The sequence below is a fragment of the Chionomys nivalis genome, chromosome 1 (genome assembly GCF_950005125.1).
Source record: "Chionomys nivalis chromosome 1, mChiNiv1.1, whole genome shotgun sequence".
NCBI classification, from domain to species: Eukaryota; Metazoa; Chordata; class Mammalia; order Rodentia; family Cricetidae; genus Chionomys; species Chionomys nivalis.
The window spans coordinates 111,647,017-111,673,251 of record NC_080086.1 but is presented as its reverse complement, the minus strand read 5'-3'; the positions used below and the strand labels follow the sequence as shown (position 1 = coordinate 111,673,251).

The 26,235-nt window shown below is 52.3% G+C and overlaps 1 protein-coding gene across 1 annotated transcript in view; it reads right to left on the bottom strand.

Moving 5' to 3' along the window:
- Notch3 (notch receptor 3) overlaps window positions 1-26,024 on the bottom strand; it is a 45,340-nt gene extending 19,316 nt beyond the window's left edge. Inside the window, exons 1-23 of the mRNA XM_057769204.1 lie at window positions 25,907-26,024; window positions 23,450-23,528; window positions 18,370-18,512; window positions 17,949-18,287; window positions 17,741-17,863; window positions 17,424-17,657; window positions 15,399-15,554; window positions 15,119-15,304; window positions 13,858-13,971; window positions 13,443-13,556; window positions 12,864-13,097; window positions 12,630-12,740; window positions 10,246-10,438; window positions 10,014-10,165; window positions 9,197-9,310; window positions 8,691-8,846; window positions 6,368-6,593; window positions 5,866-6,067; window positions 5,588-5,735; window positions 5,016-5,200; window positions 3,249-3,381; window positions 2,797-3,173; window positions 1,877-2,442 (exon numbers count right to left, since the gene is read on the bottom strand). Of these exons, the coding sequence (XP_057625187.1) occupies window positions 1,877-2,442; window positions 2,797-3,173; window positions 3,249-3,381; window positions 5,016-5,200; window positions 5,588-5,735; window positions 5,866-6,067; window positions 6,368-6,593; window positions 8,691-8,846; window positions 9,197-9,310; window positions 10,014-10,165; window positions 10,246-10,438; window positions 12,630-12,740; window positions 12,864-13,097; window positions 13,443-13,556; window positions 13,858-13,971; window positions 15,119-15,304; window positions 15,399-15,554; window positions 17,424-17,657; window positions 17,741-17,863; window positions 17,949-18,287; window positions 18,370-18,512; window positions 23,450-23,528; window positions 25,907-26,024 (4,403 nt within the window). The remainder of the gene's footprint in view (window positions 1-1,876; window positions 2,443-2,796; window positions 3,174-3,248; window positions 3,382-5,015; window positions 5,201-5,587; window positions 5,736-5,865; window positions 6,068-6,367; window positions 6,594-8,690; window positions 8,847-9,196; window positions 9,311-10,013; window positions 10,166-10,245; window positions 10,439-12,629; window positions 12,741-12,863; window positions 13,098-13,442; window positions 13,557-13,857; window positions 13,972-15,118; window positions 15,305-15,398; window positions 15,555-17,423; window positions 17,658-17,740; window positions 17,864-17,948; window positions 18,288-18,369; window positions 18,513-23,449; window positions 23,529-25,906) is intronic.
- Between the last annotated feature and the right edge of the window lie 211 nt (window positions 26,025-26,235).

The following is a 26,235-nucleotide window of genomic DNA, read 5'->3' as shown; positions in this document are numbered from 1 at the left end:
CATGGGCACACACCTCTAATCCCAGTACTCCAGAGAGAGGCAGGGGATTTCAGGGCCAGCCTTGGATACATAGCCAATACCAGGCCAGGCAGGGCTACATAGTAAAACCCTAATCCTATTAAATAAAAAAAGAATGAAAGAGAGAGAGAAAGAAAGACTATGTAGCTGAGGGTGATCATGAACTGTCCTCCTGCCTCTAACAGCTAAGTGCCGAGATTACAAGCATGCATCACCACTCACAGGTTAGCTGGTGCTTGAGACAAAACCCAGGACTCTGTGAATGTTAGGAAAGCATCCCACCAACTGAGCTACACCCCCAGCCTTCTATACATAATTTATGTAAGGCACCTCATGAATAATGTCCAAGCCTAAACACACACACACACACACGCACAAAAAAAAAAAAAAAAAAAAAAAGAAAGAAAGAAAGAAAGAAAGAAAGAAAGAAAAAACACATAGCCCAAAAGTAACTATATATCTCTAGTGTGCCTGAGTTTGGGGGTTGTTTTATTTTCTAGGGATGGAACCAAGGGCCTCATGCCATCTAGGCAGTGCTCTGCCACTAAACTACATCCCAACCTGAATTTTGACTGCAATTTATCAATGAGGTAAAGGATGGAATTTTCCACTGTGGCATCACTCCACACAGTTCGGGGTTCCGGGTTTGGGATCAGGGATGCTCAACCAGTATCAATGCATTAACTATTAATTGAGCACCCGCTACATGCTGCCATAGATACCAAGATCCCACCCACAATTCCTTGCCCCAGAAAAACTGGCATCCCTGTGGGTGGAGAGAGATGTCATAGGAGACAGGTGAGGAGAATATACAACATTCTAATTAGATGACAATAAATGGTTAATATAAATGTATATGTGGCAGTGTTTGGAATTAAATACTAGGAAGCAAGGGACGTGCTAGAGGTAGGAGTAGTTCACAATGTAGATAACACCATCTAAGCAAAGGTTTGAAGGAGGTGAGAGGAACTGCTTCAGGGAAGAACAATTCAGCCAGTATGAGTAAGCAGAGTGTCCACTGAAGAGCAAGCATGGGACATCCAAGGCGGTCGGGGTGACTGAAGGGCTTGGGAAGGTTGGAATGGAAGATAATGAGGAGACGAAGGCAGGAGGGGGCGCTCCAGACAAACAGGGGGGCACGGGAACGGATGCAGGGATGTAGAATGTATGGATGGAGAGGGACAAGCAAGGAGATGGAAGGCACACGGAGGGAGACGGAGGATCCACGGGACAGGAGGATGGCCATTAGAGGCATATGAATGAAGCGGGGCACAAAGACGGGCAGACAGAGGGCACACAGAACAGACCAGCAGACAGATGGATGGACAAGCCAAAGTATAGATAGCTGGGCATACAGACAGCCTCAGGGCCCACAAGGTGGAAGGAGACGGCAGATCCCTGCGAGTGGGTTCTCTGACCACCACATGCACACATGCTAAATAAGTAAGTGTAACATTTTGGCTTGAGGCAAGCTCTCACCATGTAGTTCTGGTCAGCCTGAAACTCACCACATAGACCAACCTGGCCTCGAATTTATATAGAGACCTGCCTGCCTCTGCTACGCAGGTCCTGGGATTAAAGGTGTGAGCTTAATTTTTAAAATTTTAGAAAGACAGATGGGATGTGTGACTTCAGGCAGACAGAAACAAACGGGCGAGATGTGTAGAGGGAAATACAAACGGTCAAAGATGAGGCACGCAGGTGAATGGAACCCCGGACGGTGCCAGCTGTGAAAAACGAAGCAGCAGCTCCATCAGACAGTCCAAAAACGGACTTCCAGGAAAACTGGGTCAGACGTGACTCACTGACAGACAGTGCAGCAATTCAGATGGGCAGGGGGACAGAGTTGTGAGCTCACTTGCAGGTGCGTTCGCGACCACCAGCGTAGCAGTCAAAGTTGTCGTAGAGGCAGGCTGGGGAGCTGCAGGCTGGGTCACACCGGCTGTTGTTGAAGAGACGCCAGCACTGCAGTGCCTCGCACTGCCGCCAGGGGTCGTCCACGTTCAGCGAGCAGTCGCCGCCGTCCCAGCCACAGCCCGGGGTGTTGCACTCGCGATCGCAATTCTGGTCCCCTCTCTTGGCCTGGCAGGCGGCTCTCGGGCACCGTGGTTCCTCGGGGATTTCAGGGGCTGTAGATGGGGTCTCGCAACGCGGGCCAGTCCAGCCGGGAGCGCATACACAGCGGAAGAAAGGGACGATCTGCACAGGCAGGCATGAACCCCCATGCAGACAAGTGGAAGCTGTGCAACTGGCGTTAGTAGCGCCTGAGGGTGACGCTCTAGAGACCCGGCAGAAGGGACCGGACAGCCCAGGAGGACAAGCACAGCGTGGCCCACGGGCGGTCTGCTGGCATGGGATACCCATCGGACACTGCAGCTCTCGGCAGGAGCGTGCTATCCTCTCGCAACGCAGACCCCAGAACGGCTATTGATGGGATGAGGGAATTAAAAGGGAAAAAATGATGAGAAGAAAAGAACAGGAGGATGGAAAAGAGAGGAGTGAAGGTCAAGATTTGAGAAACGACAACCCTCCCTCCCTCTCCCTACCTCTCCAAGTTCAGCGACCTCCCCTTTTCTCTAAGGACCTCAGGACCCCCAGGAAGCCACAGGAAGGACCCCCCAGGAAGCCACAACTTCACTAAGTTACTCTCCAAACCATAATTCAGCATCTCTCAGAATCCCTTTGCCTTCCACTTTTCCCTTATAGACCATACCCTTCCCTGAGGCCACGCCCCCTTCTCCTTCCCCAAGAGCCTCCACCCCGGCCACTCACACCTACCTGGACACAGTGACAGGTGAAGGTCAGCCCACCTCCAGGGCCTGAGCTAGGATGGCACTGGCCTCCATGCTGACACGGTTGGGACTCACAAGGGGACAGGGCAGTCTGACAGCGAGGCCCTGTGAAGCCAGGGTGGCAGAGGCAGCGGAAGTGCCCACCTGGATCTTGCAGGCAGTCCCGGGTGTGAGCCGCATGGCAGGCACCTGGGCGACACTCATTGATGTCTGCTTCACAGTGCAAACCCGTGTATCCGGGGGGACAGTTACAGCGGAAGCTACCCACCAGGTCCACACAGGTACCGTTGTGTAGGCACCGGAGGCCTGAATCCAAGGATGGGCCTGGGCCACAGTCATCCTCATTGATCTCACAGAGTACTCCTAGGGGATGGGAGAGTGGTCAGTGGAGTGTGGAGACAGCTTCTTAGCCTGTCCCCAACCCTGGCCTTGACATACCAAGTGTGCCAGGGGGACAGGAACAGAGATAGCGGGCCACGAGATCAATACAGGAGCCTCCATGCTGGCAGGGCTGGGAGGCACACTCATCCACGTCGTCCTCACAACTGTCACCAGAATAGCCAGCAGGACACTGTAGTGGGGCAAGAAGGGAAGTCACTCAGATCTAGGGGACACAGACGTGCCTAGGCATACCTGTGAACACAAGGAATCCCAGCACAAAAGGACAATGTAGACATCCAATAGACAGCCAATAGAGAGGGCAGACTTACCCGGTACAAGGAAACACACTGTGCTTGTTTTTTGGTTTTGTTTTGTTGTTTTTTTTTTTTTTTTTGGTTTTTCTTTTTTGTCAACTTGAACCAAACCTAGACACGTCTGGGAAGAGGGAATCTCACTTGAGAAACTGCCTCCTTCAGATTGGCCTGCAGCACGACTGTCGGGGTATTTTCTTGACTGCTTGATGTGGAGGGGCCCAGCCCACTCCGGGCGATCCCATCCCCGGGGGCAGGAGCCAGTAAGCAATGTCCCTCTGTGGTCTCTGCTCCCATTTCGGCCTGCAGTTTCCTGCCCTGGGCTCCTTCCCTGGCTTCCCTCAATGACGGACTGTCATCTGTGAGCGAACCCTTTCCTCCCTCAAGTTGCTTTTGGTCACAGTGAGATTGTGAAGGCCACCAGCACACTCAGCATACGGGGACATATGTTCATAAAAACACCCATCTAGACACAGACACTGACAGAGCCACTCATGCCCACAGAGAAACACAGAACTGAAGACAGAAACTCACACAAACGTGCCCAAATCCATTCACAAAGACAGAGGGTTAGGAGCTGAAGAAATGGCTCAGTGGGTGAGAGCACCTGCTGCACAAGCATGAAGATTTGAGTTCAAATCCCCAGCACCACTCAAAGAGCAAAGTGTGGTCTTCTGTGTCTGTAACCAGGTGCCAGGGGAAGAGACAGGAGGAACGCTGGGGCACTGCTACCAGCCTAGCTTCAGGTTCTGTGAGAGGACCTCAGAGGAATAGAGCAGAGTAACAGAGGAAGACGCCTGTTGTCTTCCTCTGGCTTCTGAGCACACTACTGTGTGCAGCCAGTGCACACACACACACACACACACACACACACACACAGAGATACATACCCACAAGAGAGATAAAGACTGCTAGGTCTGGCTGCACACTCCTCTAATCCCAGCACTCAGGAGGCAGAGGCAGATGGATCTCTAATAGCTTAAGTGCAGCCAGAGTTACATAGTGAAACTGCTGAAGAAGAAGGAGGAAAGAAGACATGCAGCCAGGTATGGTGGCGAATGTCTTCAATCCAGCACTCGAGAGCCAGAGGCAGATGGATCTCTATGAGCTGGAGGCCAGTCTGGACTATATAGCAAATTCCAGGATAGCCAGGGCTACATGGACAGACAATGTCTCAAAAACTAACTAAACTGGAAAAAAAAAAATGCTGGGCGGTGATGGCACACACCTTTAATCCCAGTACTTGGGAGGCAGAGGCAGGTGGATCTCTGTGAGTTCGAGACCAGCCTGGTCTACAAGAGCTAGTTCCAGGACAGGCTCCAAAGATACAGAGAAACCCTGCCTTGGGGGAAAAAAAAAAAGTAACTGTACAAACCAGACATGCGGACTAGGGATAAACCTCGGTGGTAGAGTTCTCACCTCCACACATGAAGCATTCCTGTTCCCCACCAGTAAAAAGAAACACACCATGTATGATTAGCTTCTCTTCCCTCTCCCTGGAATGCACACTTACCTCACACACATAGCCCCCCATGTAACCGCGGCAGGTGCCCCCATGGTGGCAGGGCTGGCTTGTGCAGGGGTCCACTTCCTGTTCACAGTGACTGCCGGTGCGGCCCTCTGCACACATACAGTAGTGGGAGTGGTCCTTGTCTACACAGCGCCCACCTGCCTGACACAGCTGCTCCAACCGTACCCCTGAGGAGCAGAGGGTGATGTCAGGTGTGAGGCAGCCATGCACCCTTCCCTCTTCCGGCCCACATCACACAATCCAGCAACCCTGCTGTCTCACCCACATTCCAGAGGGCTGTCAGGCAGCTTGTCAACTGGCCTGGTCTCTTTCCATAATGTCCAACTTTGATGCCCATGCAGGCTCAGTCATGCACACACACACACACACACATACACACACACACAGCATCCCAGCTGTCTCCCCATCCTGGCCAACTATACCACGGTCACACACGTACTGAGCCATACACCTCATTAGATCCACATGCTATGTGGCCCCATTGTTCGACTAATGCTAGCAAGAGATAGGCACCATCCTTCAGCCTCACACGCCCGACACACGCTGCCCCTCACCCATCTGGGCTGCAGCCTCTTTGCAGGGTAGACTTTTTATGTCACACAGGCGGCCACTCCACCCAGGGGGACAAATGCAGTAGGCCGCAGTCTGGACACAGCGACCCCCATTCTGACAGGGTGACTGGCTGCACCAGTCCACCAGGTTCTGCAAAAGAAGCCCTCAAGGTCAGCGCTGGGAGAGACCCTAGAAACAAGATGGGCTTCTCCCTTCAGGATGCCCCACAGGCCCCATCTGGTTTCTGGACTCTTCCCCAAGGACCTTAGCCACCACCCACCTGACACAGATTCCCAGTGAAGCCCTCCCGGCAGGTGCATTGAAACCCTGGGTGGGTGGGGTTGCAGACGCCCCCATGCAGACAGGGCCGGGAGAGGCAGGGGTCGGTCTCATATTGGCAGTGGGTGCCCGTGTAGCCAGGGCGACACAGACAGCTGAAGGAGTTAACGTCATCCACGCAGGTTCCTCCATTGAAGCAGGAACTGGAGAATAAGACAAGGGGGTCAAGCTCCACCACCTTGAAGCCACCCTAACCCTCCTAGAATCAAGTGTTTTCCAATGTCTGATCCTCACTCTCCCCAACAAGCTATAGTTCTGTAGCGATCTCATCTGGCCCGCCACCTATGGATCCCGTCCCAGTCTGGGCCTTGCAAGGACTGGAGTCTGACTCCCATCCAGCCTTGCCTTTTCCTCAGACATGCGCCATCAACATTCAAGCCCTCAGGCAGATGGCAGGTCAGGAAGCCCTCCCTGATCCCCATTCTGTCACAGGCCCCACCCACCTGGGGCTGCAGTCCGGCAGGTCATTCTCACAGTGGAAGCCTCCATAGCCAGGTGGACAGGTACAGGTGAAGGAGGCCACGTGATCAGTACAGGTGCCGGGGCCACAGGGGTTGCTCAGACACTCGTCCACATCCCGAGCACAGCTAGGACCAGCAAAGCCAGTGAGGCAAGAGCAGGTAAAGGAGCCCACGCCGTCCTGGCAGGAACCACCATTGAGGCAAGGGTCTGCAGTGAGCGGGAAGGAAATCTGGTCATTCCCTATGCCCACATCAGCCCACCCTGACCCAACTGCATTTCACACAGGAGAAAACTCAAGAAGCCAGATTCAACCCAGAGGATTTTTTAAATCTCCTTTGGAGGAGGAATAGATGGGGAGGAAGAATTAAGATGGCAGTGGAGTCCTGGGAAAAGAAGAGGGAGGGAGAGGAAACTGTATTTGGGCTGGAAAAAATTAATTTATTAATAAAAGTAAAATTTAAAAAAATCCCCTGTGAGTTATAAAGCTGGCCCTATCTATCCTGAAATTCAGAATCTGTTATGGAATATTCCTTTACACTGTGTGAAGATGTGTCACTGTGATTGGTTTAATAAAGAGCCAAACGGCCATTAGCTAGGCAGGAAGAGGCTAGGCGGGACTCCTGGGGACAGAGAGCTCTGGGAAGAAGAAAGGTGAGGTCACCAGCCAGACACAGAGAAAGAGAAAGCAGCCAGACACATACTCCGCATGGGCAATACAGAGTAAGGTAACCTAGCTGTGTAAAAGGATACAGACTAAAAGATATGGATTAATTTAAGTTGTAAGAACTAGCTAGAAGCAAGCCTAAGCTAAGGTCAATCTTTCATAATTAATAATGTCTCCATGTCAGTTTTTTTTTCTATAAACTGGCAGCCCAAAAAAAAATCCACCTACAAGAATCCGCAGGTTCAACCAGCAGAGGAAGGGGTGAAAATCAGAGATCACACAAAGGCTGCACATGAAAACTTTACTCTCGTTAGCCCCTAAGCAACAGAGCATAGGAAACACACGCATGACATCTGCACTGTGCTTAGTGCTTAGGCTGTCCAGAGAGTCCAAGAAGGTGGTTCCGCAAGTAAAGGTGCCTGCCACACATGACTGACCACCTGAGTCCAATCCCCAGGACCCACATGGTAGGAGATAACCAACCCCTAGCTGTCCTGTGGCCTCCACACATGCAACATAGCATGTGTGTACATGAACACACACACGCCATACACACAATAATAAAATTTAAATAAAAATTAAGTCTAAGTTGGTAAGATGGCTCAGCATAGGCAAGGCACCTGCCACCAAGCCCGATATCCTAAATCAGAGCCCCAGGTCCCTCAAGGTGGAAGAACAGAATCCCCAAAAACTGTCCTCTGACCTCTACATGTGGCAAATACATACCCACACACATACACACAATAATAAGTAAATGTAAAAACATTTAAATAAAAAGTAAGATATCTAGAGATGACTGAAAGTCTCTGATATGTGGGTTATTTGCAAACATTAATCCATTTTAAAATAAGGGGCTGGAGTACCGATAGAGTCTGGTATCCCTGGAAGCTTGGGGCCAATCTCAGGGTACCAAGGAACACATGTACTTCTAATACCTGCTCAGATTCGTGAGCTCAGTGCAGGCTTGTGTGAACAGTGTAGCCACTACCAGCCATGAGGCTAACGGGCCCCTGATATTGCTGCCAGTTCAAATTTAACAAGCTGCAGAGGTAAAATACATTTAGCAGATTCAAATTTTCAAACACTTGTATGTGGACATCAAGATATTTTTCTTTTTTGTTTTTTGTTTTGGTTTGGTTTGGTTTTGGTTTCTCTGTGTAGCTCTGGCTGTCCTGGAACTCACTTTGTAGACCAGGGCTGGCCTCAAACTCACAGAGATCTGCTTGCCTCTGTCTCACAAGTGCTGGAATTAAAGGCGTGTGCCAGTCACCACTGCCCAAAAATATTTTCTAAATTGGCTTAAGTAAAACATTTTTTAAACTTTTTATAACATTTTTGTAATTTTTTATTATTACTTTGTGTGTGTGCGTGTGTGTGTACATGTGCACGTGTGTATACACATGGTATTTGTGTAGAGAACCGAGGACACCTTGTAGGATTGAACCCGGGTCATCAGGCTTAGCAGCAAGCCCCTTTACTTGCAGAGCCATCTCACCAGTCCACTGTTTATTTATTCAGCAGTGCTGCAGGTGGAACTAAGGCCATCATGCATGAGGATACAGCAACACAGTGCCAGGCACACAATATGGTTTGATGGGTGGGTTCCCTGGGGAAGCACCCCCATGGCTCCCTGCACTTACTGGGGTCACAGTCGTCAATGTCCTGATCACAGAAAGGGCCAGTGTATCCCCCATGGCAGATACACCTGAAGCTCCCAGGCAGGTTGGTGCAGGTACCATGGGGCCCGCAGGGGGAGGCACCAGCACACTCGTCCACATCCTGCTGGCACCGTGAGCCTGGAGGTGAGAGGGGAAGTAATTAGGTTAGAGGGGTAAAGTGGGGTGTGAGGGGGCCTTGCAGCTCAAGAACCCGCAGGCTGAGGCAGGAAATGGCCATCAAATCTCAGGCATTCCAGCATCCTCAGCCCTAGATGGCTCCCTCTTATCCTGAGCTGACTCCCAAGGGCTGTGAATGTCTAGATCCAGCTCTTTTCCCAGAAGGAAGGACCTTCAAAGGCAGAGCAGGGGTGGGTCCCATTTGGCTTCCCAAAGGAGCAGGAAAAGAAGGAAGAGGGGAAGGAGGAGGAAGAAAAAAGGAGGTAGAAAGGGAGGAAGAGAGGAAAGAGAGGAAGGGGACACTGGTGTACCTTGCCAGCCTGGGGGACAGGAACAGACAGTCAGCTGGCCAGAGTCAGGCTCACAGTGGCCTCCATGCTCGCAGAGGCTTGGAGTACAGGGGGACAGCACCTCACACTGACGGCCTGTAGAGAATCAGCAGGATTTAGACAGTCTTGAAAGACTCACTGCTCCCGCCCACCAGCCATGGAGTCCCACCCTGATATCCAGAAAAGACGAAAGGAAGGAAGGAAGGAAGGAAGGAAGGAAGGAAGGAAGGAAGGAAGGAAGGAAGGAAGGAAGGAAGGAAGGAAGGAAGGAAAAGAAAATGCAGAGGGGTTGGAAAGATGGCTCAGTATTTAAGAGCACCTCATGCCCAATCACAAGGACCAGAGCCCAGACCCCAGCATCTATATAACAAACTGTAACCCCAGTTGCAAGTCAGAAGGAAACAGGGGGACCACGGGGACTCATTGGCTTCCAGCCTATCCAGGAAAGCACAAACCCCAGGTTCAGGGAGAGACCCTGCCTCAAAGGAAGAGATAGAGTGGCAGAGGACACCTACCCCTTCTGGTTCTAGCCCACACACACAGGCATGCGCATACAGAGACACACGGGGCGGGGCGGGGGGCGGGGCGGGGGGCGGGGCGGGGCGGATGGCGGGGGGGCGGGGCAGGGGTGGGGGTGGGGCGGGGCGGAGGGCGGGCGGGGCGGGGCAAGGGGGTGGGTGGGACGGGGGTGGGGGGTGGGGCGGGGGGGGGGACGGGGATAAAGCTTTAAAAGGAGTAGAAAGGAAACATGAGAAACAAGGGTATCAGGGGCTCTGAGGAGGAAGGTGGGGACACACACCCTGAAATCCAGGGGGACAGGTACAGTGGAAGCCTCTTCCATCACTGGTACAGGTGCCGCCCGCCTGGCAGGGCTGGGACTCACAGGCATCTGGAGCCAGGCTCTGGCTGCAGCGGGGGCCACTCCAACCAGGCTCACACACACAGCGGAACCTGGTGGGGGAGGCAGTCAGGGGTGGCAGGTGACCAGAGAGACAGCAGAAGAGGAGTCCAGCGTTGGGGAGGGGCCTCACCCGCCAGATGCATCATGGCAGACTCCGTGACTGCAGGGCTTGTGCGCACAGGGATGATTCGCAGGCAGGCAGAGAGGAGGCAGGGAGCCAGGTGGGCAGAGGCAACGGAAGCCGTTTTCCCCGTCCACACAGGAGCCACCCTCTCCACAAGGGCTGGATGCACACTCGTTAATCTCCACATTGCAGAGGGGCCCTGAGAAGCATACAGGCAACTTCGTCCCAGAACCAAGACAGTGATGCCGACTGAGGGAGAGGGGACACTTTGTTCTGTATCACACAGCTGCATCCCCATGTGGGGCCCACATTCTGCTGACAGGGTGAGAACCTCAAACCAATGAGTGAGCAAGCTCAGGATGCCACGAAGTAGGTGTGCGCTCTCTCTCTCTCTTTCTCTCTTTCTGCCAGCCTCCCTTCCTCCCTCCTTCTCTCCATCATCTCTCCTTTCTTTTCCTGCTTTTTAAAAGTTTATTGTTTATTTATTATTTATTTATTTCATGTGAGTGTTTGTATGTACATTAGTGCACCATGGTGTGTGCCCAGTGCCCATGAAGTCAGTAGAGGGCATTAGATTCCCAGAACTGGAGCAACAAGCAGTTGTGAAACACACTGAACATGGAGAAATAGAACTGGTGCCTACATAGAGCCGAAGTCAGCAGAGGGCATTAGATTCCCAGAACTGGAGCAACAAGCAGTTGTGAAACACACTGAACATGGAGAAATAGAACTGGTGCCTACATAGAGCCGTCTACATTCTAAGGTATTTGGTACAGGAAGATACTCTGCAAGTTACCAAGGGAAAAACAAGAATACCAACCCAAAGCCTAGTGGTGGTGCCGCAAACATGAGGCAGAGGCAGGTGGATCTCTGAGTTTGAGGCCAGCATGGTCTACAAGAGCTAGTTCCAGGACAGGATCCAAAGCTATAGAGAAACCCTGCCGAAAGAAAGGAAGGAAGGAAGGAAGGAAGGAAGGAAGGAAGGAAGGAAGGAAGGAAGGAAGGAAGGACACCGACCCAGCCACAAACCCTTTGATCTACAATGGTGTCCTGCTTCCAAGACCTGCTAGTGTAAAGGAGCCCCTTAGTTTGTAGGAGTAACCAACCAATATACCAGCCAATATTTGATTTGACTTAAGGCCTACTCAAGATGAAACCAATACCCGACATTTGCCTCAGAAGCCAAGAACCTGAGACTAGATAGCCCTGGGACCTATGACACAACCAAATACTACTAATCTTAAGAGAAAAGCAAAGTAGTGATAAAATGGCTCCTAATGACATTCTGTTACATTCGCAGATCAGTGCCTTGCTCATCATCAGAGAAGTTTCCTCCTGCAGCAGATGGGAACAAATACAGGGAACCACAGCCATTGTGCAGAGTAAGAGACCTGGGAAAACTCAGCCCTAGATGGATGGGGTATCTCCATCAAATCCCTCTTCTCGGGGCTCAGGGAACCCTGAGGAAGAGGAGGCAGGAGAGGGGAAAACAGAAGGTATGGAGGACACGAAGAAAGGCCCTCTAAATCAACATGTTCATAGTTCATATGACCTCACAACGACAAGGACAGTATGCACATGCCTATACGGGCCCGCACCAAGTCTTCTGCATGTATATTATAGTTTCCAGCTTATGTTTTCTGGGATTCCTGAGTGTGTGGATGAGTGGCTCTCTGATTCTTTTTATTGTTGTGGTCATTGTTTTGATGTTTTTCCGAGACAGGGTTTCTCTGTGTAGCCCTGACTATCCTGGAACTAGCTCTGTAGACCAGGTTAACCTTGAACTCACAGAGATCCTCCTGCCTCTTCCTCTCAAGTGCTAGGCTTAAGGGTATACACCATCACCACCCAGTGGGTCTCTGATCCTTGTGTCTGCTGTTATGAGCTAGCATGGGGGCACTGGGAACTGAACCCCAGTTCTCTACAAGAGCAGCAGAGCCAGCTCTCCAGCATTCTCTGTGCTGTTTGATTGTGAAATGTGATTTTGCCATGTAGCCCTGGCTGGCCTAGTGCTCACTATGAAGCTCAGATTAGCCTCAAACTTGCACCAAGGCTACCTTTGCCTCCTGAGGATTGTGGTGACAGGCGTACATCATCACGTCTGGCCCCTAGGAAATCTTGTGTGTGTGCAAATAAAGGGAAGAAGGGAATGGCAAAATGGTTCACAAGGAAAAAAATGTTTGCTACCATGACTGAGTTGGATCCCTGAAACCTATATAGTGGGAGAGACCTGACTCTACCAAATTGTCCTGTGAACTTCACACATACACAAACAAATAAAATGTAATTTAAAAAAAAAATAAAGGTGGGGGGAAGCCCACCCATAAGCCACTGGAGCTTAATCCTTATGCTACAAGGCCCTCCCCACTCCATGGCAACCATCTGCCCACCTGTGAAGCCCGGCTGACAGACACAATCATAGCGGTTGATGCCATCGTGGCAGACTCCAAAGGTACAGGGGTTGCTGGCACAATCATCAATGTTGACTTCGCAGTTTACACCTGCAGGGAGGGAAATCGAGCAGGGAGTCGCCACTATTATCAAGCACCACTTCCAAACTCTTCATCGACACCCACGGACACACCCGTGTCCGATTCCCGTCACAGCTCAGCCCCAAACCCCACCTGTGGTTCCCGGAGGACAGCGGCAGAGGTACTTGTCCACCAAGTCTAGGCATTTGCCACCGTAGCGGCAGGGCTGGCTGCGACACTCATCCACCTGGCTCTCACAGCGTGTGCCCGTGTAGCCTGGGGCACAAGCACATGAGAAGCTAGCGATGCCGTCGACACAGCGCCCGTGGTGGCAGGGGTCCGGAGAGCAGTCGTCCACATTTCGCTCACACAGGATGCCCTCAAAGCCTGCAAGAACAGGAGGATACCCACTTGTCCATGGCTGTAGTCTCAACCCAATTCTAGCTCGGGTGTCAGGCCGCGCTCCTTCTCCCTCCCGTGCCACCCAGCTCCAAGTGCCACCCCCGACCCAGAAGCTCCCTCTTTAAATCCCACTGCCAGCTGCACCTTGAATCCTGCCCAGAACCCTGCCTACCTCCATCATCAGCTATACATCGGGTGTCACTCGCCCTGCCCTGGCCTCACTGAAACACTCCTCTGAGTCTGCCCCTAATTCTGTTATTGGTCCTTGACACCCACCAGCCCTCCAGCCCACCTTGTGGTTCTTGCCACAGTCTCACGGTCCACCCTCACCCTCTGCACAGCGACACTCATAGCCATCGGGCTGGTCCACACACTTGGCGCCATTCCGGCAGGGAGTGCTTGCACATTCGTCCACGTCCAGCTGGCACGTGGACCCACTGAATCCTGGGAGTAAGGCGTGAAGAAAGGTGATATTCATAATCAAAGCAGGCTCCCTGCCTTATTTGAGTGGGAAACCCCCCTTTGCTTTGTTTTAAATTAATATCAGTGTACTCAAGGCCAGGGAGACATCCCAGAGGAGAAAGGGTTTGCCAGCGAAGCCCGACCACCTGAGTTCGATTCCCAAGACCCACATAGTGGAAGAACAGAACCCATCTACACAAAAAAAGTAACTAATTAGCTAATTACTTTAATTTTCAATGTGTCATAACCTGCCACACCAGGCTCCCTGCCCCAGGATCCTCACCAGATGGGCAGGTACAGCTGAAGCCATTGACGCGATCCTTACAGACGCCACCATTGACACACGGGCTGCTCTGACATTCATCTATGTCCACCTCGCAGTATGTCCCTGTGAAGCCTGAAAGGGGATGGGATGAGTCATGGGGAGTTCCCCTCGGGAGGTCTTTTTCTCTTTAGTTTCAGGGCTTTGATTTTGTTGTTGTTTCCTTGAGACAGGTTCCTTCTGCATACCTTGAGCTAGCCTGCAACTAATGATCCTCCTGCTTCAGATACCCAAATGCTGGGATTACAGGCGTCCACGAGCACAAACTCAGATTTAGTTTCAAACAACTGAACCCTCACCCGACTGTGGTCTCATGTGGACCGAAGTTGATGAAGCTTCCCCTCCAATACCATCCGGCAAAATTCTGCTCTGGTCCTGCTCCTCCCTTATACAAGGTCACAGAGTTTTACCCTAAAGACACAGAACTCGCTCCCTCTCTCCAGCCAGGAAGTTTTACTTTAAACCTAGGTTGGGGCCAGTAAGACAGCTCAACAGATAAGGACACTTGTTGCCAAGGCTGACAACTGAATCCCTCATGGTGAAGGAGAATTGACTCCTGACAGCTGTCCTGTAATCACACTCACATCATGCCATGAACTCATCAGTGCATACATCCATATGTACAGACACATGCATGCGCAAGCACACATACACACATGTAAAGGAATGCAATTTTTGAAAGGAATATTGTTACCAGGCACAGTGGCACATACCTTTCAATCCAATGTTTGGAAAGCAGAGTCAGGTGGATCTCTGTGAGTTCAAGGTCAGCCTGGTGTGTTCCAGACAGGGTCTCACTATGTAGCCCTGGCTGATCTGCAATTCCCTATGTACTGAAAGTGTTATAGCTGACTTGAAATGCTTTTTGTTTGTTTGTTTGTGTGTGTGAGAGAGGGGGGGGGGTATCCTCAGAGGCCAGAAGAGGGTGGTATATCCCCTGGAGTTAGAGCAACGGGCAGTTGCAAACTGCCCCATATGGGTGCTGAGAACCAAACTCACTCCTCTAGAAAAGAAGGAACTACTCTTAATCACTAAACTACCTCTCTAGCCCCTTCTTATGTTATTTTATTTTATTTCATTTTATTCAAGACAGGGTCTCACTTCATAATCCTAGAACTCACCATGTAGACCAGGCTGCCTCTGCCTCACAAGTGCTGGAATTACAGGCAAGTGCTTCCATGCCCAGCCTTCAGGACCCACCCAAGCCACAGCCAACACCCACCTGCCATACAAATGCAGGTGAACTGGCCAATTCGGTCAAGACATGTGGCCTGGTTGCGGCAGGGCCCAGACAGACACTCGTTGACATCGGTCTCACAGCGAGGTCCAGTGTAGCCACGGCCACACTGACACAGGAAGGAGCCCTGTGTGTTCACACACCGACCCAAATGTTCGCAGGGGTTGGCACCTGCAGAAGAAGGGCACAGGCAGGATGAACATGGCCAACCAGGCTCAGACTCTCCCCTGTCTTCAGACTCATTTCCAGAGGGTGCCCCTCTCACCAATGGAGCACTCATCCACGTCCTGGTCACATGCCCCTCCAGTGAAACCGGGTGGGCAGGTGCAGATGGCCCGACCACTCACAGGGTTGGTGTCACAGATAGCATCCTCGTGGCAGGGGTTGCTGACACACGCATCGTCCAGATGACACAGGAGGCCTGAGAAAAGGTAAGCCAAGATCAAGATGCTCCCTGAGCCTTCTGGGGACGAAGTTAATATAAATGCCTCATATCGGGGTGAGTATCCAACCACAATACAACCTTTTTTTAAAAATAATTATTTATTTTATGTGTATAAGTGCTTTGCCTGCAAGCATGAAACACACATCCGGCACTCTAGGAGGTCAGAAAAGGACATCAGATGCTCTTGATCTAGAATTATAGATGGTAGCCGCTGTGTGGGTACTGAGAATTGGACCTGGGTCCTTTGCAAGAGCAGCCACTGTTAACCCTGCAGCCACTTCTGAAGCCCTTCTTAGCACATACATTTAAACAAGACAATAGCACCAGGTTCTCCTCTATGAACTATGACCTCCTGGGGACTCAGGTCTTAGCAGAGCTTAGGTGAGCATATCCCTGGCATTCTATTTAAACTTTAATCTCTCTTCGGGTCCCTGAACAGAGACTTGAGTGGGGAGTGGTCACTGGGTCCCTTTGTGCTCTTCCCTATGTGACCGAATTGAATATATCTGTTTTTTATTCTTTGATAGAAAGAGAGCGAACAGAGACTTGAGTGGGGAGTGGTCACTGGGTCCCTTTGTGCTCTTCCCAGTGTGACCGAATTGAATATATCTGTTTTTTATTCTTTGATAGAGAGAGAGCGCTGGTCCCCAGGTCTGCTCAAAGTTCCCACACGCCTAGCCCATCTGGCCCATCTCGCTTGCTTCCTCTTTTTGTTGTTGTTTTGTTTTGTTTGTTTTTCAGGATTTCTCTGTGTAGCCCTGGCTATTCTGGGCTCACCTACCTGCCTCTGCTTCCCAAGTGCTGGGATTAAAGACGTGCACCACCACACCTGGATGCCTCCTGTTTCTTGTTTATATTATAACCAGCAGTGTCTGGAGAGACAGCCATGGGTGCTGGGAACCAAACTCTTAAATTTTTGGTTGTGAGCCTAGCCTTTAATGGCTGAGTCATCCCTGCAGCCCATATCTGCTCTTTCTTACTATGAAAAAAACTGAAATATACAGAATATGTTTCACATACAGAGCGTCTGGTTCACTATTACTTATCTTTTAATCTGCTTCTTCTAAACCATCTGAAAATAACTTGGAAATGTTTTAGAAACAAGTCACCAAGGGCTGGAAAGATGGCTCAACAGCTCAGAGCACTGCTGCTCTTCCAGAAGAGCTCATTTTGATTCACAGCACCCATAAGGCAGTTCAGAACCATCTGTAACTCCAGTGCCGGGGGATCTGATTCATTCCTCTGGCCTCTGAGCATACCAGTCACGCATGTGGGACCAGACATACATGCAGACAACACAAATACATAAAATAAACTTTTGGGAGGAAGGTCAAGACAAGGTTTCTCTGTGTAACAGCTTCGGCTGTCCTGGAACTCACTCTGTAGACCAGGCTGGCCTCTAACTCACAGAGATCTGCCACTGGAATTAGAGGTGTGTGCCACCATTCCCCGCTATCCATGTACCCCTCTAACACACTCTACCCTTTCTAACTGCCCAAGGTGCTGCTTCTTTCCCAGTCAGACATCTCAGTAGTTCCCCAAGTCCAGTGGTATCTGTCTTAGACTGTATACCGTCCCTCACAGGACAGAGGTTCAGCCTGCCTCCCAAATCCAGCATACCCTCCTTCTCTCCCTCCCTCCCTCCTCCCTTTTTTCCTCATCTTTGCTTCCCTTCATGTTAAGGACTGAACCAGGGCCTGGTGCACACTAAGCACACACTCTACTGATAATCAACACCCCAGCCCCATCACAATCTTTCTAATACTCAAATCAGAGTCTATCTTCACCTTCCTTTCTGAAACCCTAACTGGCATCCTGTTGCCTACAAAGAAAATGACCACTCACCTGTCTTGCCCATAGGGCAGGCACAGTAGAAAGAGGCCACACGGTCATGGCAGGTGGCCCCGTGGAAGCACACAGCCGTAGCACAGTCATCAATATTTTGACTGCAGCTCTCACCCGTCCAGCCATTGACACAGACACAGCTGTGGCCACCCAGTAGATTGAAGCAGGTGCCCCCGTTGTGGCAGGCATTGGGCTGCAACTGACATTCATCTACATCCTCTGTGCAGAACTGGCCTAGGACACAAAGATGAACTGGTCTAGGTTGCCTGTGTACCCACCCGACGTCAGCCCCAGCTCCTTACAGCCCGAGTGCCCACCTGTCCACTCAGGAGGGCATTGGCAGTTGTAAGTGTTCACACCATCCACACACGTTCCCCCATTGAGACACCGATGTCCAGGACAGTCATCCACATTGACCTCACAATTCTGGCCTTCAAAGCCTAGTAGGGGAGGACAAGGTAAGGATGGTCACTAGGAGGCTAGCCTATCGTCCCCAGCTGCCTCCCCTGGGCACCACTTACTCACCAGGAAGACAAGCACAGTCATAAGTGGTATCACTACTCTGCCTACAAGTGCCACCATTACGACACGGGGAAGGGGCACAGGGCACTGTGGGGTTCTCACACAGCAGCCCCGTGTAGCCAAGCGGACACTGGCAGCGGAAGGAGCCAGGAGTGTTGAGGCAGGTACCACCGTGGCGGCAGGATCCACCCGCTCGGCACTCATCTACATCACTTCGACAGCTTCGACCCTGGTAGCCAGGTGGACAGGAGCAGACAAAGCGGCCATCTGACCCCACTGAGCAGCGGGCAGCATGAGCACAAGGGCTGCTGAGGCAGGGGTCTGGCAGGGAGCAGTCTGGGCCTGGAAGAACCAGGAGAGGGTGAGCTTGGGACTGACCACATCTTTGCCTAACTCGGGCTCCCATCCAAGCCCACCCCTTCACCTCGGAAGCCACGGGGACAGCGACAGGAGAATCGGGCAGTGCCTGCCACCACTGAACTCTGGCAGACGCCACGGCCAGCACAGGGGCCTGAGTGGCAAGGGTCTTCCAGCTGGCACCGCTCACCCACCCAGCCTGGCAGGCACCTGTGGGAAGAGATGTGTGGTGAGGACAATATTAAGCGTGGCAATCCCCAACAGATAACACAAGACACAATCACCAAACACATGTGCCAAATAAATTGTCAAACATCCACTTAGTCTTTCTTTTTTTTTCTTTTTTTTAAGATAGGGCTTCACTACATACTCCTGGCTAGCCTGGAACCCACTCTGCCTCTGCCTCTAGATCGCTTGGCTTAAAGGTGCGCACCACCAGTCCCAGCCATAATAATTTAATCTGATAACAAATATTATCGACACCTACTACAAACTACAACACAGAAGCACACAAAATAAAAGTGATTCTTACCCTCTTGGTCCTCACAACCAGGTCAGGCAAAGAAAATAAATCAACAAATTAGCATAAAACATTCCAGCAAGTTTGTATAAGCCACAGGGCTTGTGAAGCCATGGTACTCCCCTGAAGAACATGTCCACGTGTCACAAGTTGTGACTTCACCTTATTTTTTTAGAAGGAGGTGGCTCACACTTATAAACCTGGAAGTCGGGGGGTTTAAGCAGGTGGATCAGGAGTTCAAAGCCAGCCTTAGCCACAAAGCAAGACCCTGTCTCAAAATAAATATATATTTATTTTTAAACAAGAGAGTTGGGAATATAGCTCAGTGATACTGCACTTGCCTGGGATGCACAAAGCCCTGAGTTCGATCCCCAGCACAAGAAAAAAAGAAGGAAGGCAAAGAATTTTAGTCAATATGGTTATGAAGGATTTCAAGATGAATTCACTCTGGACTATCCAAGCCATTCCAAATGACAGATATCTTTTTCTTTTTTTTTTTTTTAAATATTTATTTATTATGTATACAATATTCTGTGTGTATGTCTGAAGAGGGCACCAGACCTCATTACAGATGGTTGTGAGCCACCATGTGGTTGCCGGGAATTGAACTCAGGACCTTTGGAAGAGCAGGCAATGCTCTTAACCACTGAGCCATCTCTCCAGCCCAGATATCTTTTTCTTTTAAAGATTGGCTTACTTTACTTTCATACAGATGAGTGTTCTTCCTGTATGCATGTATGTACACAATGTGCATGCCTGCTGCCCATGGAGGTTTGAAGAAGGCACAGACATTAAGGATAGTTGTGAGCCATCATACGGGTTCTAGGAACCCAACCCAGGTTGTACGAAAGAATAATAAGTGCTCTTAACTGCAGAGCCATATTTTCCAGCCCCTATTTATTTCTTTTTAATTATGTGTATACATATGTGTGCACTTGAGTGCAGTGTCCTCAGAGACCAGAAGAGATCATCAGAACCCCTGGGGCTGGAATGACAGGTGGGTAACCAACTGAGGGCTGGGAATCAAATTTGGGGTCTCTGCAAAAGCAGTATGTACTCTAAACCACTGAGTCATTTCACCCCCCTGAACACACAGTCTCTTTAGAAGAGAAAGTCTAGGAATGGGGCTCAATGACAGAATTCTTGCCTGGCGTGTGCAGGGCCCTGGGTTCCACTCCAGGACACAAGAGAAAGAAGTCAGGGTCACAAGAGAAGAGAGGGAGAAACTGAGGTAGAAACTGACTTGGAATAGAGAGAAGAAAGGCCATGTGCCGACAAAGCAGAGAGTAGGGTGAGGCAGTCATAAGTCAAGGACTGCCTGAGCCAGCCAGAAGCTGGAAGAGACAGTAAGGGGAGCCATGGAACGTCTGTAGGGAAAGCCAGTCCTGGGAACGCCTTAATTTCCGACTTCCGACCTCCAAGATTTTTCCAGAGTACATTTCTGTTGTTTTAAACCACCCTGTTTGTGATAATCTGTTACAGCAACCACAGGGAACTCACAGGCAGCCTACGGGTGACAGAATGAGTGGGTGTTACATTTTCACACACTAAAGAAAGTAAAAAGGATGAGCCAAAGGGTGATGTGGGGAAGGGCATTCCAGGTGGTGAGGGCAACAAAAGAAAAGCCTAAGACTCCTAAGACACACCCTGAAGGACCCAGAAGCCACACAGAGACATACAGTTGGGCATACTGGCCTGGCAAACAGACACCAAACCACAGCCTCCCGCGCGTATATGGAAAACTTTCGCTCACATGGACAGACAGAAGATAGCCACAAACCCTAAACTCCTTTCTCTCAAGCGCACACAACCGTCCTTCCATGGATCAGGCGGGGCTTCTCATGGGCAACCTCAGCCCTCATGCTGGAAGGAGCGCCCGCAGCCTGCAATCCCGTCCCCAAACCCACCAAGGTATCCTGAGTGTAAGAAACTAAGAACTGAAGATTTTAAGCTTTCAGCCTTCCCAAGGACAGGGGTGAGGAGGACTAAGGAGGGTGGATGAAAGGTTCTGGTTCTGTAGTGACACAACCTACATCACCCCTACCTCGACCCTCCTCTCCACTACCCTACCCTTCCGACTCCCTGCGTGGATCCCCTAGCTCAAGCGGAACCAAGGCCAGGGGCAGAACTCAAAGCCGGTGACTCAGTTTTTAGCGTCACCTTACAATACTCCCCACCACCACCACCCCACCCCGCGCGCCAGGCCCCGGAATTCCGTTCCCAGCTAAATGAGTAGAGGCTCAGCCCGGCAGGGGTGGGGGAGGCGTTAGAATTCTGGAAACCGAGAGGAGATGCTCTACCCCTTCCCCAAAGACCAGTAGAGCGGTGACGATGGCGAGCCAGGAGGGGGCGCTGCGTGCAGGGCGCCGGGGACTGCGGGTACCATAGCCAGGCTGGGCGCGGCCCCCTCCCTGCGCCGCGGGCGGGTTCCCACGCTCTACGCCCGGCGCCCCCGCCGACCGGTCGGGCCGGTTCCAACCCGGGCCCTGCGCCCCGCCCCGCGGCCTGAGCTTTGGGGGAGACGTGGGGAGGGGGGCGGGGGCGGAGAGCGCGGCTTCCAAGGAGGAAACTGACCGACCGGCAAGGCAGGGGAGGACCGAGCGAGGGAGAGCTCTGGAGCCTACTTGGGGTGGGGAGGGGTGGGGGAAGGGAGCACACGGATTTGAGGGGGTATCGGTGGAAGAAAGTGACAGTTGGAGGGTCACCCCTAAGCAGACAGGAGGTGTTGAGAAATTAAAGGAGAGGGTTGAAGGCTGAGAGGGACATAGGGTGAGGCTCCCCACGAGATCTACTCTGGAGCCTGAGCAGGCTCCACTCCCGCGATCCGGGCTCCCGGAGGCCGCGTGAGCCGGTGATTCACCTGTCAAGGGGCGGGGCGGCCTCGGGCGTATTCACCTGTCGGCAGTAGTCCAGGCGTGTAGATCCACTGCGCAGGCGCCCGGCCTCGGTGGCTCAACCTACCTTCCAAGTGACTCCTTCCAAGCTGCCCTCCCAGTTCCACCAGCATAAACCCCCAGCCTCAGGATACTCCTCGGCCAGCAGGCCCCAGGTGAAGCTAAATGGGGTTCCAGCCACTTGACTTGAAATCTGCCAGTTTGACTTCAAAGGGGTTCTTCTTTTTTTTTTTTTTTTTTTTTTGGTTTTTCGAGACAGGGTTTCTCTGTGGTTTTGGAGCCTGTCCTGGAACTAGCTCTTGTAGACCAGGCTGGTCTCGAACTCACAGAGATCCACCTGCCTCTGCCTCCCAAGTGCTGGGATTAAAGGCGTGCGCCACCACCGCCCGGCTCCCAAAGGGGGCTCTTCTATATCGGAAGTCATCCAGGTCCCACCTAGCTTGAGGCTGACCCACTGACTAGCCCACAGGGTACTGAGTAAATGAATACATTTATGAACTAATTAATAGCTGCTGGATGGACTGCTATTACTATTAAAATGAAAACAAGCCCAATAAGGACACAAACCTTGAGGTTCGTCCCACCCTGTCCCCCTCCACACACACACACACACACACACACACACACACACACAGCCCAGGCTAAGCAAGCACTCACCACTGAACACCTCCAGCCCTCAAAGAGCTTCGAAAGTCGCTCTCATTTTTAAATGTATTTTTAATGTTTTATTACATTATTTTGTGTGTGTGTGTGTGTGTGTGTGTGGAGGTCAGAGAACAACTTGTAGAAGTTGGTTCTCCCCTTCCACCTTGTGGGTCCCCAGAATTTAACTCAGGTTGCCAAGTTTGGCAGCAAGCTCCTTTATCTACTTGAGCTATCTCGCTGGGGCCCCTGCCTTTGAACACAAAGACAAAACCTTCTTGAGACAGTCTCACTCTGTGGCATAGGCAGGCATGGAACTCAATTTGTAGTGCAAGCTGACCTCCAACTAAAGGCAATCCTCCTGCTTCTGCTGGGAAAGACAAATGTAAACCACCCAGTTTAAGGTCCTTTTCAAATCTTCACAGCCAACCTCGTGAAAGAAAAGGCATTACAGATGCAAAAGTGGCTCCCTCCGAGGGTTCTCAGCACTGGCTCCAGATGTCCCAGGACTCAGAGCTCTGTCTGCCTTTAGTTAGCTCTTCCCCAACCCCTGCTCTTCTTCCCCCAACCCTCTGCATTTCCTTGTATTATTGAAGAAATAATTCTTGGGCTCCTTCACGGTCATATGCCAGGGAAAACCTTCCTAGTTCACAGATGCAGGAGGTACAGAAAGAGAAGTGACTAACCTAAGGTCACACAATCCAGAGAGCAGTACAACAGGACTCTAGTATAGGCAGCCTTTGTGCCTCCTGAATCCTGAGATAATGAGAGGCTATGGGAGTCCTCAACATTGTCAAGTCCCTGTCATTGGCCCTGGGAATCAATTTTCCATTCCAGAATACTGTGACTTCACGGGCTTAAGTCTCAGCCACTTAGCAACATGATGTGGGATTTGAACCCCAGCCAGATGAAGTTCAGAGAGCCTCCGCTCTTAACTCTGTCTAATTCCCAATAGAGAAACACAAGAGGTTACCCAAGCCACACACATGGAGGAAGTGATACCAGCAATCCCCAGGAGACACAGAGGCAGAGGAAGAGGACAGATTCCCTCCCCATGCAGGGCCACTAATGGCACTGGGCCAGACACTCACAGGCAGGCAGCCTCCCGGGAGGGCTGCTGGGTGCACCGACCTCCATTTGCACATGGGCTTCCATCCAGGCAAGGGGGAGCTATGTGAGGGCAAAAGAAGGTAGAGAGGTCAGACAGGCACCCAGAACCCCAAACCAAAAGGACAGACCCTCCTTTCCTGTCTGCCAGGCAACAGCTGCATGGGCTGGAAGAGTGTCTCTGTGGGTACTGAGAGGCCCCCTATCTACAGTTCCCACGGCCACCCACCCCAGCCCCAGCTGTTGGGGCCGCAGCTGTCCCTGCCAGCTCAAGCCCTGGGAACCACAAGGCAGGGGTGGGAAGGAGGAGTTGACTTGTGCCAGATGTGGGGGTTCAGGAAGTTGCCCAAATTAAGATGTGCTTAATAGAGAAGGGGTACATCTTCAAGCCCATGTCCTGGAAGAATAGAGGAGGCGGGGAACGGTGGGCCTCTGGGTTTACCTTCACTTAATGTTGGGGTATCTACCTCAGTCAGCCAAGTCTGCTGGCTCTTGAAAGAGCAGGCAAAGTGTGCACGCAGGAGTAACTAATGACAGCAGTAGAGATGGCTTTGGGTACTACATGAGCAGGGTGTGTAGTGTAAGGGAGAGGCCTCTGTTGCAAGATGTGTGCTGCCCTATCCAGTGTCCCCATCCCTCAGGGCTGTGTCCCTCTTGGGTGTGTCAGTCTTGCCAGATGGGTGAGAGGTGTGGCCAGGTCTGAGTTAGTGGAGAATTATGTGCTCAGGCAGGTGCGGGCCACTGCCAAAGTGTGTTCCTTGGAGGGAGAAAGAATGGGGGGAAGGGGGATAGGACAGACAGCAACTGAGAGAAACACAAGAGAATGAGCTAAGAATGAGGGACCTAGTCATTTTTGTGACATCACACTGGAAACTGTTTGATAGGAGACACGACTGTGCGAGCCCTGTGTATGTTGTGCACACATGCTTGTGAGTTTGTGTGACAGTCCGTGAAGACTTGAGAGTATTAGGCCACTGTGTGGCTAATAGTGAAAGTGTATGTGCATGTTATCACGCTGGCTATCTGTGAACAGCATAGTCAAGTACTGCATGTGCACACAAACATGCAAGCTGCATGTGCTGTGCATCCACCTATATGAGCAGCATTATTCATACAGCTGTGTGGCCAGGGTGTGTCTGTACAGGTCATGCATTGGCACCTATGAGTATGACCTTGACTATGAATGCACATCAAGTCCTGGTAGAGCCATGCATGTGTGATCATATTTGACCTTGTATGAATGCACATCAGCATATGAACAGTGAACACGTAGGTGTGTCTTGTGTGTGCCAAGTGTGCATCAGTGGGTGTGCTAAACCTAAGCACATGCACATTTGCATCTCTCATTGTGTGACAGGCCATGAGTCTGCGCTGGCCCCGCGGGGGCGGTGGCTCCTGCCCGGTCCTGCCTAGATGATCCCAGAGGCGAAACTGGGGACGCCGGTCCCTCTCTGCAACTCTCACCGGGCCCAACCCTGAGTCCCACCGTGGGCTCCCTAGAACCCCTGGCCCAGGCCACCGGCTTATGCCCCTCCCCCGCTGATCAGGCCTCCCGGGGCAGGGATGGGGGCGCCCCCTCATTCCCCGCTCTGGCCCTCCATGGGTCCCGCTTTGTCTGGCAAAGAAAGCGCGAGGCCGGCCGGGGGGAGGGGGTGTCTAGACGGCGCAGCCATTGTCCCGAGCGGGGGAGGGGAGTGAAGATTGGAGGAGGAGGGGCGGGGGGCCCCGGGCCGGCTGGGGAGGGGCTCCGGCCATAGGGAGGGGGCCCAGAAGCCGGAGAGGAGCACGTGGGCCTCGCCCCTTCTTCTCCCGGCAGAGAGGCGGGGTACTGAGACTGTGGGATCCTAGCGGCCAGAAGAGGGAGCGGGCGGCACGCAGGGGTGGGGGCGCGGGCGCCGCTGGGGCTTCAGCTCCGGCTCCTCGCGCTCCAGTGCCAGGTCTTGCAGCTCTCCGGCCTGAGAAGTTTTCTCCGAGTTCAGAGCTCAGAGAACTTCGCGCCCCCACTTTGCCCCCCCAACCACCACCACTCCCGGCCCGCCCGGGATGGGGGAGAACCTTTTGTGCAAGGGGGTCCTAGGCCTTGGGGGTCCCTGAGCCTTCACCCTAACCTTCCCAAGCAGAAGTAGAATGGGGTGAGCCTGGAACTTTTGATACACTTCGCCTCCAAATTCCAGCCCCCAAATTCCAGATTCCCACATCCGAGTCTCCAGGCTCCGTCTCCTGGTTCATTCAAGGATCTTGATTCCTTGGGCCTCTAGGGCCCTTCCTTCCTATAACAAATCCCTGCACGCCCCATGACTGGCATACAGACCCCAGCTCCTGCACCTCTGCCCCGGCTCTAGTCCTGGGCTTACAGGTCCCCTAAGTACCAAACCTAGGGGATTTTGTGCTTCCCCGCCCCTGCAACCCCAGTCCCACCCTCCATGTCCCTGATCCCTCACCTGCAGCCCCCGGCCCCGCTAGCAGCAGCAGCAGGGGCAGCGCCCGCATGGGCGGTGGTGGTGGTGGCAGGGCCATCAGGCGACGACGGCGGCGGCGGCCCCGGGCCCCCGGCCCCATGGCGGCCGCGACCCTCCCTCCTCCCTCCTCCCTCCTCCCTCTTTCCCAGGGCTCCGGGCGCGTCCCGGGCCAGCCTCCGCGCCGCCAACTTCGCCGAAGTGAGGCTGCCGGACCGCCCCGCCCCCAGCCCTGGGCGGTTCGCCCCGCCCCGGGGCCGGCCCTGAGCGCCCCCGCCCCCTGCCCGGCCTCCTGGGGTCCGACCCTCTACCCC